A 14,402-nucleotide genomic window follows, 5' to 3' on the forward strand; every position below is an offset into this window, starting at 1 on the left:
CGTTACCCCAACATTGAGATACTAGTATCCAAAGGTACGCAACCCCGGGTCTTATCTGTACTCGTCCGAGAACGAGTATATATGCTAGAGGTCCGTTTCACGTGGATCTCTGGTATATTCTGCCGCTCATTGGGGAAACGAGACATGACCATAGAATGAGCCGAAGCTGATATGTACGCAAACTTCTTAGATCTGATACGCCGGTGCAACCATATCTGAGGGACTAGACTGATTGATTGACACCAGCGTTCGCCTTCAGACCCGAAGGCAAGCTTCTTTCTTCGGCTATCCTATCCCACAGAACATCGCATGCCATCCCCTGTAGTCAACGTATTTCCTTTTGTCTTGACCTCAGTAGCCTAACAACCCGCGGTGAACCGCCTGGCATATAAAGCAGCATGAGTGCGCTCTCACTGTTTTCTCCCACCCTCGCGTGAATCGCCTTGTTGAAACAAACCATAAGCATGATCTCTTCCCGCCCTATCTGCGTCGTCGCAGGCGTCGGTAATGGTTCCGGTACGTATGAGCTCTATGCACTCGCCACATAACACTTGATATGTGTCTGACATGTTTAAAACCAAATCCAGGTACTGGCGCGGCCACTGCGTACAAACGTCATTTCATTCTCGTTAGCACGAGTGCTGATACTTCCTCAATAGCCGCATCTTCTCTAAGGAAGGGTATCGGCTCGCGTTGATATCTCGTGACAAAGAGACAATACATAAGTTCGTGGAGGAACTGAACAAGGACGGGAGAGAGGTATGAACACGTAACGAGCTTCCAGGACCAAACTTACGCTGAACATCGTCCTTAATCATGTTACAAGGCTGCCTTTTTCCCCATAGCAGCGTATACCTACTCCGAAATGCACGCCTCCTGGGAGGCCATTCGAAAGCACTGGCCCAGTACCGAGATCCGTATCGCTCTTTATAATGGTGGTCATCTCTGCGTTAAGCCTTTCCTTCAGACGACCGAACAGGATCTCCAGGGTAGCCTCGACACACACGTCAACGCTGCGTTTTCCTTCTCCCGCGAAGCAATATTGTCATTTCTGGATCAGCCATTGAACGACAAAGGCAAACGGGGAACACTTTTGATCACAGGTGCAACCGCGTCGCTGAGGGGAAATACGACGACGTCCGTATTCGCGGCAGGCAAGTTTGGACTGCGTGCATTGTCGCAGAGCTTGAACAAGGAGTTTGGGCAAAAGAACATACATGTACGTACTTCAGCTGTCTACCTCCACTCTATTGTTTGTCCAAGATCTGCTGAAACAAGAGAGTAGGTGGCACACGTGAGTATGTTCTTATGGGTTAGATCTTAACGGCGCGCTGAGTTTTAGACCGACATTGGGTGAGTTTCCGTAGCACTCTAGGAGCCTTTCCTGATGCACAGAAACACAAAAAGAAGGCTCTCATCCAATCATAAATTGACGCGAGCCTCCGTTCTGTGCATCTGAGCCTCTAGAAGGTGCGTAAACCCCCTACGGAAAGTCACCCAATAGGCTATTATTGACGGGTGTCAGTAGCCTCTAAATATCCGAAGAGAATTCGTATCGAACGCTTACATTTGACTCCAGCCATCCTGACGGATCGTTCTCCCAAACAAGGAAGAAGCCCAGAGTGGCTCGAAGATCATGATGCTAGGCTCGAGCCCGAGAGCATCGCACAGGTCAGACGGTTACCCACTCCTTGATCTTGATTATCAGCGCATCCTCAAATATTCGACATGCAGGCCTATCTCTACCTTGTAAACCAGTGCAGGTCGGCTTGGACTTGGGAGCTAGATCGTATGCGCCTGCCCATTCTCACAGTCTTATAATCTAAACTAACGAATCCTTATTCCTAGTGCGCTCTGCCCATGAGAAGTGGTGAACAGGACGTAACTTTGTGGTGGAAATGGGTTCTGAATATGTACGTTAGCAGGCTATGAGGACGAGGCTTTACACAGACGTGCCGGTATGTGGCGTGATGTGCTGTGGCAAGCCATCCGGGCAAAATCAAGGATCGGAAAAGGTGTCTACTTCGGAATAGTTATCGCATACATTTCTCCATGCAGAAGCACGCAGTACGGTGGAAATCAGTCGTCAAACGAGCATTCAAGTTGTAACGCCACCAAATCACCCATTGCAGAGAAAAAACATCATCAGAAACTAGGCCACTTAGTGCGATGCCGTCGACCTCATACGCGTCCACACTCAAATATCCAAACGATGCCGACTCCTCGATAGTCATCCCCTTTCCGCACGATCACCTGTTTCACCGCATTATTCTCCTCCCACTGTTCCAACGTACTCTCAAGCGAACTGGACACCCATCGCCTGAGCGTTGTCCTCCGTCAAATCCGTGGTCTCGCCAGCGTCGTCGCCGTAGACGGACATGCAGTATACACGGGCGGTATCTGGTTGAATACACCGAGCCAGAACAAGACACAGAAAGAAGGTGTTTCGTTAGCATTGGGAGCTCACAGGCAGGGAAATGATAGAACTAGGCGCAGCGACGGAGGGGAAAATAGAATAAGGTGATGGAATGGAGGCGACGTGGACAAGCTCGATCTTTGGGGGCTGTGGACTGATGGTGAAAGTAAGGATGAAATTTAAACGAGAAGGACAAGAAACCCACCCGCGCCGTTGTCTCCGGGGCCACACCTAGTGGCGGGCGTACCCGAGACACCAACGGTCGAAGCACAGCTAGTCTCCCACTGCGTGCACCATTGTTTGACGTCCGAGCCACTGGGTATCTACAGAATGGTCAGAAGAACAGCAAGCATCGGAAGGGAGCCCCGATACATACCTTGACTTCACGAGTGATGGCGGTGGCGTAGACGAGCACAACAGCGGAAAGGGTGACGGTGAGGATGGAGCGGAAGAACATGGCTAAGAGGCTGCTTGTATTGAAGTGAGTTCGGTGGAGGGTTGGTGGTGAAAAAAGCACGACAGACGAGTCTACCTTTTATACCATACATCGTCTGACGGAATGAGATGACCGCCGCCTGAACTACTTATTGCAGTGTTGTGATTCATGCGCTGATTACAGCGCTTTTCACCTCAATGCGGAATCGCGCGTTTCGCGATTTCGTGTTGCCACATGCTCGCCACAGACGTGTGAGCTGACCAACTGGGACCCCGAACCACCTGGTAAGATCCGGCACTTGCACATGCACAAGGTCGAGAGAATATGATTGAAAAGAGCACCAAATTGGCCGTATGGAGTATGTAACTCATCTCTCTACAGAATCTGCAGCCATCAGGCCCATATTCAGGAGGGATCATACTAAAACATTGATGAAAGTTGTATATTATGTGATTGTTAACTTCCGACAGTGCTCCCTAATAGATATTGTCTCTCAGCGATTGCCTGAACCACAAAGATATAAGTATGGATGAATTGCGAATTTTTCGGAAGCATAACACAGTCGCTCTGGCGAGAGGAACGCCTTTCGTGACACTGACTTGCGGTGGCCACAGCAATGCTGCAAGTGGCGCTGATTTTTGCAACAGGGGTCCCTGCGCGGTGAGCTCCGATCTGCTCCGAGAGCCGTGGCGAGACTGTGGCAACACGAAAATTCGAAACGCGTTTTTCCGCATCGAGGTGAATGTCGCTGTAAGATCCACACCAGTTTCCGCCAGCGGAAGTGCTCATAAGAGGAAGGATGTCGCTTCCACCCGTGTGCCCACGAAGTAGCATAATTTTCGGAATGATATCGAATTTGCGGGGGGCTGTGGGGTCCGAGGCGTGTATCATAGCAATCCTAGGAGGTACTCGCTGGTCGGTCGAGATTATACAGAAAGAATAAATGCATCAACAAGGAAGAAATAGTATTTACTTTCACGAGTTCAGAGGGAGTAAACATGCTATCAACCAGCTTCAATCAATTCATGCAGACGCACCACACCAGTTTTCGAAATGGTGGACAGTCCCTGAATTGACGATCCTTGGTCAGCCAATGCTCGACCTCCATCTGCTTCCCTACACAATGAAAGTTGACGCTACTCAATGACCGAGGACATTGGAGGAGGAGGGCACACCTGGTGCACACCTCTTGGCGGGTGTTTTGTGCGCGGCAGTGCGAGGAAGACGGAACCGTTCGGTGCGTGCAACGAGGACACGTAACAACATGATCGTCCGGAATTCGCCAGGAGGACGGTGACACCCAGAATATAGCACCCTGCAGTGAAATGCTCGAACTCATCCCGTCAGGATAGCACTCGACAGAAACCTACCCGTGGCACTGATAATACACGCCCGCAAATCACCCACAACTTCGCATAGTCGACGAGCTTGATCGCATGGATGCACGGGACTAGGGAAAGTGTTTCGACCGTACAATTGCTTCGCGAACATTTCCGAACCAAGAAAACGAGAAAGGTTGCATTTACCGTCTTGGTCGCTCAAAAAAAGGGGTGACTCATTTGGCCTTGCCTTCGAGCATAGTGTCTAAGGGCAGACTGGATGACCAAACCCAGATGAACTCGAACCGCCAAGACGAGACGGAGACATCTGAGCGCGGGGACATACGAGACTTGAGCATATATCCGTGTGCCACTGATCATGAATTCGATAGAGGACGAAGAATAGGTGTGAATCGGAAAGCGACCGCTAGTCCAGAGGGACGTGATGAAGGAGAAAGCACTTCGAAGGCAGGTCTGAATATAATGGCATGCTGCTCAGACTCGGCGATCAAGGACCGTTGGGAAGACCTTCCGTGAGTATCCTGCGAGTAAGTCCGCTGACGGTGATCATGAAAACGGTAGGGGGTCGGACACGACCGCCATACCATTGTAAGCTTCATCGCGGCTATTTCAGAGTGGATCCTGTCAGTCAGACCAAGCTCAATCGAGCGAGAATGGCATGTGAATCGAAATGAGTGACAGGGTTTGTGCTGCATCAGAGTTTAGAGAATTTGAGGTACAAGCATCGAAGCGGCGCGAACCAACACCAGCAATGAAATAACGCACAAATCCTGGATTTTGTCAGAAGGCTGGCCGATTAGTCGACCAGAGGGGCATCCAAATTGTTGTAAGTATGAGTGGTGGAGAAGAATCGCAGAGACGACATCAACCTCGAATACTATCGATATCATAAGTTAAGAAGAGGACCCAGATGACTGTAGACGCACTTCTACATCACCTACATATTCCCTTCTCCAAATCTGCCCCAGTTGCCATCCTGCGAGTCCTCGAATTGGGACTGACCCTCATCTACCGACCTCTGTCTCTTCCCCTTCGGTCTCTCCACTCTAATCAACTGCCTCCCGATATACACCTTATCCATCTCATTCAACGCTCGAATCGCATCGTCCTCCGTCTCCAGCTCGATATGCACGAACCCACCTCCCTGCTTCGTCCACGGCCACTTCACATGAACGACTCCATACCCCAAAAACGCCTCTCTCAAATCCTGCTCCGTCAAATCATACACATTCCCCACAAACACACTTCGTCTCGCAATCTCCTCCTTACTCCCCACATGCTCTCCCGCCCTCCCCGTGCTGAACGCTTGCCTGTCCCTAAGCGACGCCCTCCTGCGCCTTTCTTCCATCAATTGTTCAGCCTTCATCTCCTCCTCCTTCTGCTCCTCCTCGAACCGCGCCTTCCTTTCCGTCTTATCTTGTCCCCGACCCGTAACCTTCGCCCAACTCACTCTAACCCTGCGTCCTTCGATCTCGGCCCCGTCCATCATCTCCACCGCGTATTTGGCGTCCTCAGGGTCTTTGTACTCGACGAATCCATAGCCTGCGGGTTGGCCGCGGTGGTTAGTGGGGAGAAAGACGTGGGAGATGCGGCCGTAGGGGAGGAAGTAGTTGAGGAGGTCTTGGGAGGATGTTAGCGTGAAGGGAAGGCCTTGAATGTGCAGGCGCGTGGGTTGGGATGGAGAGGGAGCTTGTTGGTACGTGGAATTCGACGGAGAGTCGGAGGTGGATGTGAACGATGAAGGAGTTTGCGATTGTGGACGGGATGGGAAGGATGGGAAGGCTTCGGGTAGGTGAGCGGGTCGTGCTTGCCCTTCGGATTGTGAATGAGGCTGGACGTTTTGCTCTGTTGATAATTTAGAATCAGGATACGGGTGAAGGATAAAATATGGATGCGATGGAGTTATAGACGGACCAATTTGTTCGTTGGAGGGCCATGCAGGACGGCTGGACGTAGGCTTCGCCCGAGATCTACTGCTGGTCGATGACTTCCTACACCTGAAATAGCAACATAAAGAGAGAGAAAAGTGCATCAATAGCTATGTAAATTGAGTGAAAGTACATGCCGCTCTGATCCTCAACGATTTCGAACACGAGAGACGCACCCGTTCATCTGGGCCTGCATGAGAGGATTCCATACGGAGAGGGTCCTACGACATCGGGTAGCGACGGCAAGACAATGCATCTCCGGTCAAGCAGAGAACGTAAAAATATCAGAGTATAACACGAAGGTCTCAAGGGGGGAGTGGTAGGAGCTCAAGGCGGCAGCGCTGAATTCGAAAACATTGCACAACTGGAGTGAACCCCAAACTTAAGGTTATGGTTAGATCCAGACGAGATAATGTGGCGCGCCACCCTTTTCCCTCTTGCTTCCCTCCCCTCCCCTCACATTCCGTAGCTCAGACATGTTTCTGCCTGTGATAGACCTATCATATGAATTGCGCTCTATCTATACACAAACCTTTGGTGGACAATGAGAAACGGGAGGACGGGACATCGTTCGCCGGCCCGGTCCTCGACCAGTTGACCACAGTGACCCTTCCGCTCTACATCCGGATATCCGTCCACGAATCCTGTCTTTCTTTCATTCCCTCGCCCTCACAAAGCGAGCTCAAGGTCATAGACAATGTCGTCCACAACTGAAAAGTTTGAATTCGTCGTCTACGCACCCGACTACACCGACGCCGAAGCCCTTTCACGCCGTCTCGCCGTTCGTGCTCAGCATCTGGCGAAAGCGCAGACGTTGCACGACTCGGGAGTCGTCAGTGCGTACCATATCTCCTTTCATCATATCCTTCCCCTTTCTGATTACACACCTGGCGTATGCTTGGTAGAGCTGGGCGGTGCAATGGTGGCTGAAGAATCGCTACGTGAGGAAGACGCATCGAAGAGAAAGATGGAGGGCTCCGTCATGATCTACGAGGCTGGAAGCTTGGCAGAAGTGATGGAGTATATCCATAACGATCCATATTGGGTTGAGAACGTTGTGAGTCTCTGCGTTCACTCTACTTCGTCGCGATGGGTTGATGACTGAGTACTGGTTTGATCGTGGTGTAGTGGGATAAGGAGAAGTTGGATATCAGGCCGTTCATTCGCCCAAAGCACTAGATATTCCAGAGATATTAGGGAACTACACTGCGTTCAGTGAAGGAGGAGTAGCAATCTGTATATGTAGGAACGAACGAACGAACGAACGAACGAACGAAACCCGTGTCACGGCCAGGGAACCACTATTTAGAGTGCTCTAAAGGTGATTCTAAAGCCACTTCTATATATTATATATGGACTCGGCTTTGGGAAGTACTAAAGAGAAACATTGGAGACCTCCAGAGGCGACTCTATGCATTTTCTTTAGAAATGCCGTACAAACGCTAAAGATTGACTTTGGAGGACGCTAAAGGCTGTCGAGCACCTCGGGCTTGCCTTATGTGGCAACCCCGAATCTCTTTAGCACCCTCTAAAGGTAATTCAGAGAATAATCAATGGAACTCACTATAGAGCTCGCTAAAGCTTTGCTTTAGAGAGCGCTAAATTGGCATCCATATATAATATTTCGACCAACGTTTAGATTCCACTTTAGCGGGCTCTAAATAGTGGTTTCCCCGTCGTGTGTACCACTTTCTCTACGAATTGTCGTGCGCCACACTCGGTTGTGACCTCCGGGTGGCGTTGCCCCTGATAAGATCCTAAGTTAAATTGAAGTCGATCACAGATAATCTTTAAAATTAATCGTCCCTCTTGAAGCTCTCGCCACATCAAGTTCACTGCCATCTCATTCTTGCCCGTCGTCATGTCTTCAGAAAGACCACTACCAACGTCGTCAACGGAGCTTCGTCGTCTAGTTGTTCTCATCTCCGGCTCTGGAACGAACCTCCAAGCTCTCATCGACGCTCTTCCCTCATCCTCATCAGACTCAGCAGACTCATCCAAACCTCTCCTCCCCCATACGATAATATCTCTCGTCGTGTCAAACCGAAAAGCCGCTTACGGCCTAACTCGCGCCCAAAATGCGAACCCACCAATCCCAACCGCCTACCTGGCCCTCCAACCCTACCTAAAACAAAACCCAGGAAAGACGCGAGAAGATTACGATCGCGAGGTGGCGAAGCTCGTCTGTGGAGCTCGGCCGGACGTCGTAGTGCTCGCGGGATGGATGCACGTACTCAGCCAAGTCTTCCTCGATGTTCTCGAATCATATACCGCTTCCGCCTCATCCTCGCCGTCATCCTCACATCCTAAAAAAGTCGAAGTCGTGAACCTGCATCCCGCCCTTCCCGGCGCTTTCGATGGCTCCAACGCTATCCACCGCGCCTATGCAGCCTTTCAAGCTGGCGAAATTAAACACTCGGGCGTTATGCTCCATCGGGTGGTTAAGGAGGTGGATAGGGGCGAACCGGTAGTGGTTAGGGAGGTGGAGATTAAGAAGGGGGAGAGCGAGGAGGAGTTCGAGAGGAGGGTGCATGAGACGGAGTGGGGAGTTGTGGTGGAGGGTGTGAGAAGGGTTTTGGACGAGGTTAGGCCTGTGGAATGATAGATACGCGAGATGGCGTTAGTGGACTACTACTAGTTGGAGGGTGGAGAGGATGGAATGGAAGGTACGGTCTTCGTTCATCGATCCTTGGGCTGTACTCACTGCTATAGTTCGTGCAGATACTAAATATGTTGCCAACCACAATTGTTGTATCAATATACACTTATTCAGAAGTTAAGACTGATCATCAGGTTACATCGACGCGGCCAGTCGCCGGCTGTCTGTTCGACTCAATCGCCCGTGAGTACTTGAGTGTTCGCTGTGGCGTTTGGTAAGGAGCCGAAACTTCTGCTTAACACCTCGGACTAACCGTGGACGTCCCTCGTTATGCACAGTGGCATAGGCTGATCGAAACCTTACGACCTGTTTATGGATGATTTTCGGCTTGACCGACAGCTGAAGCATACTGGCCACGGGATTGTAAACTGGCCGTGGATCTGTGGTCCCCTTGGCGTTCATCTGACGGTGAACATGTACAAGCTGCGGGCGCAATACACGTTGTCTACTGGTCGGACATCATCCTTGATACTTGCTCATCGTCATTCAGGGAGCGGCTAGCTGTGGGTCGGGATATCGAACCTGTCTGGAAGTGGGTTCAGGATAGAATGCCGACCAGGGATTTCGTGTCTTCAACGGCACTTGAAGCGTACAGGTCTGTCACGGGCTTTACTGTCATCGATGGACTTCATGGTAACTGCGCTTTTGTTGTGCTCAGTTGGCCAATACTTCCACCGGAGCAGTTCTGATTTATCCGTATTTTTCCATCTTCAGGTCATTGCAGCACCTACGTTGCTCTAAATCATACTGGAGTGTAAGGACGAAGGCCTTGTAAAGGTCACGCACAAACAAGGACACAGGCTTCGATGAAGGCCTGTTTGCTCAGTGCGCCGTGTCGGCTTTGACGGCGTGAATTTACTTGGTGCTGCAAGGACAACAAACAAGAGGTCGGTGTAAGGTCGGCGTCGAAAGTGCCCGATCTTATTGCCTGCCGTCGTTGTGGTTCTTGCTTCCATTGATCGGCGCATTCCGGCGGACGATCCATGTCGTTGATCCTCGTTGCATGAATAGCACGTGTCGGTCGTGTCTCAAAGACTCGCTAAAATGTGCACACTTCGGGCACTCGCGCACATGTATGTTTTCGGTTACTCGGTAGCGGGTAGGGTTTTCAGTGTCGTAACATCTTATTTTGAATAGCAGCCGACCTAGCATCATCCGTATAGGAGTTCTTCGCCATGAAGGAGAGTCGTGCGGGAACGGAGAGGAGCCCATTCCAATCTGGTCAAGGCAGCCCTTCCAGAGTCAAAGGTGTGGCGAAATAATTCCAGCTTGATTCTCGATTTCGGATGCTTACGCGATTTAAATGTCGGTTTTTGTCTGCAAGAGCCACCTACATAAGATCGCCGTACACCTCTTACTTCACAGCCTCTCACAGCCTCTGAACTTCAATATCCCTTAGAAGACTCTCAACGTTCTCCCTAGCTCGTGGGCACATGAGGGAAACAGCCTGAAACAGCCTCCCGCTTCTGATCACTTCGGTAACGGGGACTGGTGCGGATGATTGGCATCGCATGAACTCGCCCCGTTTTGCTATGAAGGTTCACTACGTTTCCCTACTGCCATTTTTTTGTCATCTTGAACGTTGGGCGATGCAGGGCCCTTGACGAATGGAGGCCTCTGAGTCGTATAAAAGGTCGACTGTCCAGCCGTACTTTCTCCATCACCTCCCATCCAAACCATCCATCCAAACCAAGCTCTTTCCAGCCCAATCATCTTTCACATCATGTTCTTCCGCTCCATCCTGGCTATCGCCCTTTCCGCTGTTACGTTCGTCTACGCCGACGACATCTCCCGCGACGTCGTGGTGTGCATCCTACTTTCCACTTCATGCCCCATCCCTCCGCTTGTCTGCCCTTTTGTCTGCTGTCGTATTGACTATCTAATCTTTCGTGTTGTAGGTTGCCGATGGCACGGACCTGACCCAGTTCTGCTCGCAATGGGACTCTACCTGTACCGACACCGTTGGAGTCTCGGGCACCCCGGCATCTAACTGCACGCCCGACAGCGCTGGTGGGTTTCTCTTCTACCTCATTCGACGTCTTCCTTCTTTCTGGGTCTCTTTACTCTTCATTCCGAACGCTCACGAGTCTCCCCATCGTGTGTGCTGTGCTCCGTCTTCTAGATACTGCCAGTGTCTACTGCATGTCCGTCTACGGCGACGATGCCGGCGAGACCACCGATCTGACCGAGGACAACGCGCAGGCTATGGGTGTTCAGTTCCTCTAAGAGTTGAATGCTGGATGAGTAGTGGATGTGGGCAGATGTAGCGGAGCAGGTAGTAGATGGTGCGGAAAGAGGACGGTTATCGAGTCGTGGGCAGTCGTTTGGACATTTAGTTATTTTAAATCCTAATCGCTTTCTAGCCACCTCCGTCCCTGAGTTATTGAATCGTCTCGTTGGTTGAAGGTTCCAACCGCGGTCTGACGACAGTGAGTGGAGTTTGAGTATTCGACGATCAACGGAGCCGTGTTTTCCCCTTTCGCGCTATGTGGACTAGCAATCCATGGACATGATGAGAACTTGACATTCGGATCGAACTTTTGTTACACGGCCGTCACCTACGTTTTTCGTGTACCGTGTGCTATTGGATTCTTAGCCCAGGAACCAGGCGGTAAAGTTTCAGGGTCTCTAGCAGGCCAAGTTACAACCTACATGCACTCAGAAGCCTGGTAGAAACACGGCGGTTGACTTTTGAGTTGAGAGCAGACGAAGGCGTGTGATGGCTGCCTTCAATTTGGGGCGAGAGAGAGAGAGAGAGACGAAAGATACTAGCGTATACGACAGTTTTGAACCTTGCACGACTTCCGCCGTCTCCTCACGCTCCATCTTCCGCCTCTGAACCTGTCCATCCATCCACTTTCTTCGTCCTCGGCGGCTGAGAGTTGAACTTCTGAGCGTACGAAACCTTGACGACATTGCTCCCCACCCTCCCCATGTGCATCTCCAACGCCTCCGTCGCCGTCCTCACATCATCAAAGACTAGATGCGCAAACCTCTCCTTCGTCCGCTTCACCTTCACCGGCCCATACTTCTCAAATGCCTCTAGCACCACTCTAGAGTGTAGACCCATCAAGTTATCGACGAAGAGCTTGCGCGACGGGGGATTCGGATACTGGGACTCGTCCCGCTGCTTCAAGATGCTCGCCTCGATCACCTTCCCGTCCATTTCCTTGCCATTCATCTCAGTTAACGCGGCGTTCATGGCGGTATGGCTCTCGAAGGTGATGAAGGCAAAGCCGCGGGGAGAACCTGAACGCCCATGACGGAATATTTCGACGTGAAAGACGGTACCGAAGTTGGCGAACTCGGTGCGGAGAATCTCGGGGGATTCGAGAAGTCTTTGGGGTAGCTTTTTGACGACGATAGTGGTGTTATTGGAAGAGGTGGTGGATGGAGAGAGATTAGAATCGAATTCTGAAGTTGGGGCACATGAGATTCGTGTGTTGAAGCTGGGTGCTTAAACGTACACACCTCCGGCAACATCATTGCGTACGAAGGATGGGGAGCTAAACGAACGAATGTTACCCAGCACCGACACTGTGTGAAGTTGCCTTGAGAACATTGAACGCATTGAGATGGGCCCCAGGCATAATATAATTGTACACGTAGGACGCACCTGCTGATGGCCATCGAGGTCACAGTTATGGCGGAGTGCATCACTGTCGCGCTAGGAGTGCTCAAAACCGACGCAATCCGGCGCAAACTGGGATGTCTAAGCACAGTCATTCCCAACTTATTCATGGAGTGCCTAGTAAGAACATTGGTGGGAAGCTGGGAATGTCTTCGTAGCATGGACGAGGGAAACAAGGAGTCTGAGACGATAGTTCAACAATGAGCGAACCGGTCGTGCTCGATAACGTGCCATCATTATGACATACGCAAGTTATGAACAGCTCCTCATAAGATCCTGTCCAGATTCGGTTACTGCCTTGTATCGTGCAAAAAAGTGGTACAAGGGAGATCCACCTCGCGAGCGCCGCCTTGAAATTGATCTCGCACGATTCCAGCTCCGCTTCAAAGATACCACCGCTGCCCACCCGGGCTTTAGCAAAGGCTTCACGATATTAGATGGTGTTTGAGCCGTAACGATATGGCTGGGGCTCATAGCGGTGTTGAGCGTGTTCGCACGTCGTTTATATAGCATGAGAAGTGAGTGGTGAGTGGGCATGGCGAGACCGAATCGGTATGTACGACGAAAAGCATGATGACTGTGGATTATGATGATGCATAACATAGAGGAGACGAAAGCAGCGAAGAGTAAGCACAGGGACGAGTATGTGTGCAAAAAGGTTGGGCCCAAATGACGGAAGTGACTTCCAGCCTACAGATGCGTTGTGCATGCGATGGTAGGTGGATGTGACGAAGGGATGGGGATTTTGGAATGGAGAAACGAGTACGGTATGCATGGCTAGGGAAGATTCGGGCCATATTGAGATATACTTGAGTACGACAATCAGTACCTGTCCCCACCACCGTAGCCACCGCTGCGTCCACCGCCACCGTACCCTCCACCACGTCCTCCACCACCGTACCCTCCACCACGTCCTCCACCACCGTACCCTCCACCGCGTCCTCCACCACCATATCCGCCACCCCTACCTCCAGAGTCACCGTCACGCACTCCGTAACCGCCACTTCTTCCTCCACCACCGTATCCACCACGTCCTCCTCCCCTTCCACCTCCATATCCTCCGCCGCCACCTTCACTCCTCTCCTCCCTCGGCCTGTTGTAGTCCGCAGCGATGGAGTTCCCGCCAATTTCAATCCCCTGTACTGCCTCCAAAGCCTTTCCGGCCTCCTCCGCATCCGCGAACGTAATATGGGCAAACCCATTCTCCTCTCTGTACCTCACCTGGACCGCTCCCAGATTATCGAAGACGCTGGAGACCTCCTCGCTGCTAGCACCATTCAAATTCCTGACGAACAATGTCTCAGACGGCGGGTTGCTCCTCCTCTGTGTCTGGGGGCGTCTCTCCCTGCCGCCGTCTGCGTTCGCGGTCGAATTCCGGACCGCCTCGGAAACCTCCACGACGCGTCCATCGAGCTCCTCGCCGTTCATCTCCTCGATGGCTGCTTTTACCGAGGCAGGGTCCTCGAAGGTGACGAACCCGAAGCCCATGGGCCGCCCGCCTCTCGCGGGAATGTGGGCGGAGACGACAGAGCCGAAGCGGCTAAAGGGCTCGGAGAGGGTCTCCGGGGAAGACAGGAGTGACCAAGGGAGATTTTTGATATAAATTGTAGCAACGGGGGCCGACTCGGAAGACGAATATGAGGTTGGGTTTGAGGGTGAGTCTTGGGAGAGTATGTAAGAGACGACGTTCGTAGGTGACAGAGGACGTGCATAGTGTGAATCGCGTACCCGAGTATTCATCATTGCGCACAAACTGTGTAGCTTGGAAAGAGCGAACACTGCTCGTCATCAGTGTCCTAGTAGTCACGTTTACCAGAACGAATGCGACTTTAGCAGAAACTTTGGTCAAGTGAAAGAAGGGACAAACCTGCTAACGTTTGACCGCGCGACGATGACGGTACGCATCGACGTGGCGGTCGCTGACGACGCTTTTATACCCAAAGCGCTCCTGCGCACCACCAAGTTCCTAAGCATACTAGCAGACATGTGTAG

At 51.5% G+C, this 14,402-nt stretch overlaps 8 protein-coding genes across 8 annotated transcripts; 4 read left to right on the plus strand and 4 right to left on the minus strand.

Annotated features, from left to right (window-relative positions):
- Window positions 1-464: 464 nt before the first annotated feature.
- On the plus strand, window positions 465-1,874 carry STEHIDRAFT_52372 (NAD-P-binding protein; the record flags this gene model as incomplete). The annotated part of the gene is made up of 7 exons (XM_007300478.1): window positions 465-516; window positions 588-606; window positions 660-759; window positions 827-1,256; window positions 1,580-1,671; window positions 1,735-1,789; window positions 1,849-1,874. The coding sequence occupies 7 exons, from the start codon at window positions 465-467 to the stop codon at window positions 1,872-1,874; spliced, it is 774 nt and encodes a 257-aa protein (XP_007300540.1).
- A 79-nt stretch (window positions 1,875-1,953) lies between these two features.
- STEHIDRAFT_144861 (uncharacterized protein) lies at window positions 1,954-3,007 on the minus strand. Its single transcript, XM_007300611.1, has 4 exons — window positions 2,949-3,007; window positions 2,793-2,886; window positions 2,622-2,739; window positions 1,954-2,400 (listed from the first exon to the last, which is right to left on the minus strand). Exons 2-4 carry the CDS (start codon window positions 2,871-2,873, stop codon window positions 2,297-2,299), a joined length of 303 nt encoding a protein of 100 aa, XP_007300673.1. The 5' UTR covers window positions 2,874-2,886; window positions 2,949-3,007; the 3' UTR covers window positions 1,954-2,296.
- A 2,122-nt stretch (window positions 3,008-5,129) lies between these two features.
- On the minus strand, window positions 5,130-6,376 carry STEHIDRAFT_128490 (RNA-binding domain-containing protein; the record flags this gene model as incomplete). The annotated part of the gene is made up of 3 exons (XM_007300612.1): window positions 5,130-6,037; window positions 6,107-6,189; window positions 6,297-6,376. The coding sequence occupies 3 exons, from the start codon at window positions 6,374-6,376 to the stop codon at window positions 5,130-5,132; spliced, it is 1,071 nt and encodes a 356-aa protein (XP_007300674.1).
- A 217-nt stretch (window positions 6,377-6,593) lies between these two features.
- On the plus strand, window positions 6,594-7,499 carry STEHIDRAFT_118701 (uncharacterized protein). Its single transcript, XM_007300613.1, has 3 exons — window positions 6,594-6,956; window positions 7,026-7,177; window positions 7,249-7,499. The coding sequence occupies exons 1-3, from the start codon at window positions 6,818-6,820 to the stop codon at window positions 7,297-7,299; spliced, it is 342 nt and encodes a 113-aa protein (XP_007300675.1). The 5' UTR covers window positions 6,594-6,817; the 3' UTR covers window positions 7,300-7,499.
- A 482-nt stretch (window positions 7,500-7,981) lies between these two features.
- STEHIDRAFT_91867 (phosphoribosylglycinamide formyltransferase) lies at window positions 7,982-8,905 on the plus strand (the record flags this gene model as incomplete). Its single annotated transcript, XM_007300614.1, has 2 exons — window positions 7,982-8,786; window positions 8,842-8,905. The coding sequence occupies one exon, from the start codon at window positions 7,982-7,984 to the stop codon at window positions 8,720-8,722; it is 741 nt and encodes a 246-aa protein (XP_007300676.1). The 3' UTR covers window positions 8,723-8,786; window positions 8,842-8,905.
- Window positions 8,906-10,483: 1,578 nt separating this feature from the next.
- Window positions 10,484-11,143, plus strand: STEHIDRAFT_165920 (uncharacterized protein). Its single transcript, XM_007300615.1, has 3 exons — window positions 10,484-10,583; window positions 10,678-10,789; window positions 10,902-11,143. The coding sequence occupies exons 1-3, from the start codon at window positions 10,503-10,505 to the stop codon at window positions 11,003-11,005; spliced, it is 297 nt and encodes a 98-aa protein (XP_007300677.1). The 5' UTR covers window positions 10,484-10,502; the 3' UTR covers window positions 11,006-11,143.
- Window positions 11,144-11,594: 451 nt separating this feature from the next.
- On the minus strand, window positions 11,595-12,409 carry STEHIDRAFT_153346 (RNA-binding domain-containing protein; the record flags this gene model as incomplete). The annotated part of the gene is made up of 3 exons (XM_007300616.1): window positions 11,595-12,193; window positions 12,251-12,330; window positions 12,396-12,409. The coding sequence occupies 3 exons, from the start codon at window positions 12,407-12,409 to the stop codon at window positions 11,595-11,597; spliced, it is 693 nt and encodes a 230-aa protein (XP_007300678.1).
- An 823-nt stretch (window positions 12,410-13,232) lies between these two features.
- STEHIDRAFT_51426 (RNA-binding domain-containing protein) lies at window positions 13,233-14,150 on the minus strand (the record flags this gene model as incomplete). The annotated part of the gene is made up of 1 exon (XM_007300406.1): window positions 13,233-14,150. One exon carries the CDS (start codon window positions 14,148-14,150, stop codon window positions 13,233-13,235), a length of 918 nt encoding a protein of 305 aa, XP_007300468.1.
- Between the last annotated feature and the right edge of the window lie 252 nt (window positions 14,151-14,402).

The sequence above is a fragment of the Stereum hirsutum genome (genome assembly GCF_000264905.1).
Source record: "Stereum hirsutum FP-91666 SS1 unplaced genomic scaffold STEHIscaffold_3, whole genome shotgun sequence".
In the NCBI taxonomy this organism is placed as follows: Eukaryota; Fungi; Basidiomycota; class Agaricomycetes; order Russulales; family Stereaceae; genus Stereum; species Stereum hirsutum.

Bases quoted from the DNA above. Each gene is read 5' to 3' on its own strand.
- STEHIDRAFT_144861 (XM_007300611.1), bottom strand. From the start codon at position 2,873: ATGTTCTTCCGCTCCATCCTCACCGTCACCCTTTCCGCTGTTGTGCTC. The intron at 2,740-2,792 runs GTATGTATCGGG...ACCATTCTGTAG, and splicing joins CCATCACTCGTGAAGTCAAG to ATACCCAGTGGCTCGGACGT. The intron at 2,401-2,621 runs GTGGGTTTCTTG...GTATTCAACCAG, and splicing joins CCCCGGAGACAACGGCGCGG to ATACCGCCCGTGTATACTGC.
- STEHIDRAFT_118701 (XM_007300613.1), top strand. From the start codon at position 6,818: ATGTCGTCCACAACTGAAAAGTTTGAATTCGTCGTCTACGCACCCGAC. The intron at 6,957-7,025 runs GTGCGTACCATA...TATGCTTGGTAG, and splicing joins GCACGACTCGGGAGTCGTCA to AGCTGGGCGGTGCAATGGTG. The intron at 7,178-7,248 runs GTGAGTCTCTGC...ATCGTGGTGTAG, and splicing joins CATATTGGGTTGAGAACGTT to TGGGATAAGGAGAAGTTGGA.
- STEHIDRAFT_165920 (XM_007300615.1), top strand. From the start codon at position 10,503: ATGTTCTTCCGCTCCATCCTGGCTATCGCCCTTTCCGCTGTTACGTTC. The intron at 10,584-10,677 runs GTGTGCATCCTA...TTCGTGTTGTAG, and splicing joins ACATCTCCCGCGACGTCGTG to GTTGCCGATGGCACGGACCT. The intron at 10,790-10,901 runs GTGGGTTTCTCT...TCCGTCTTCTAG, and splicing joins CTGCACGCCCGACAGCGCTG to ATACTGCCAGTGTCTACTGC.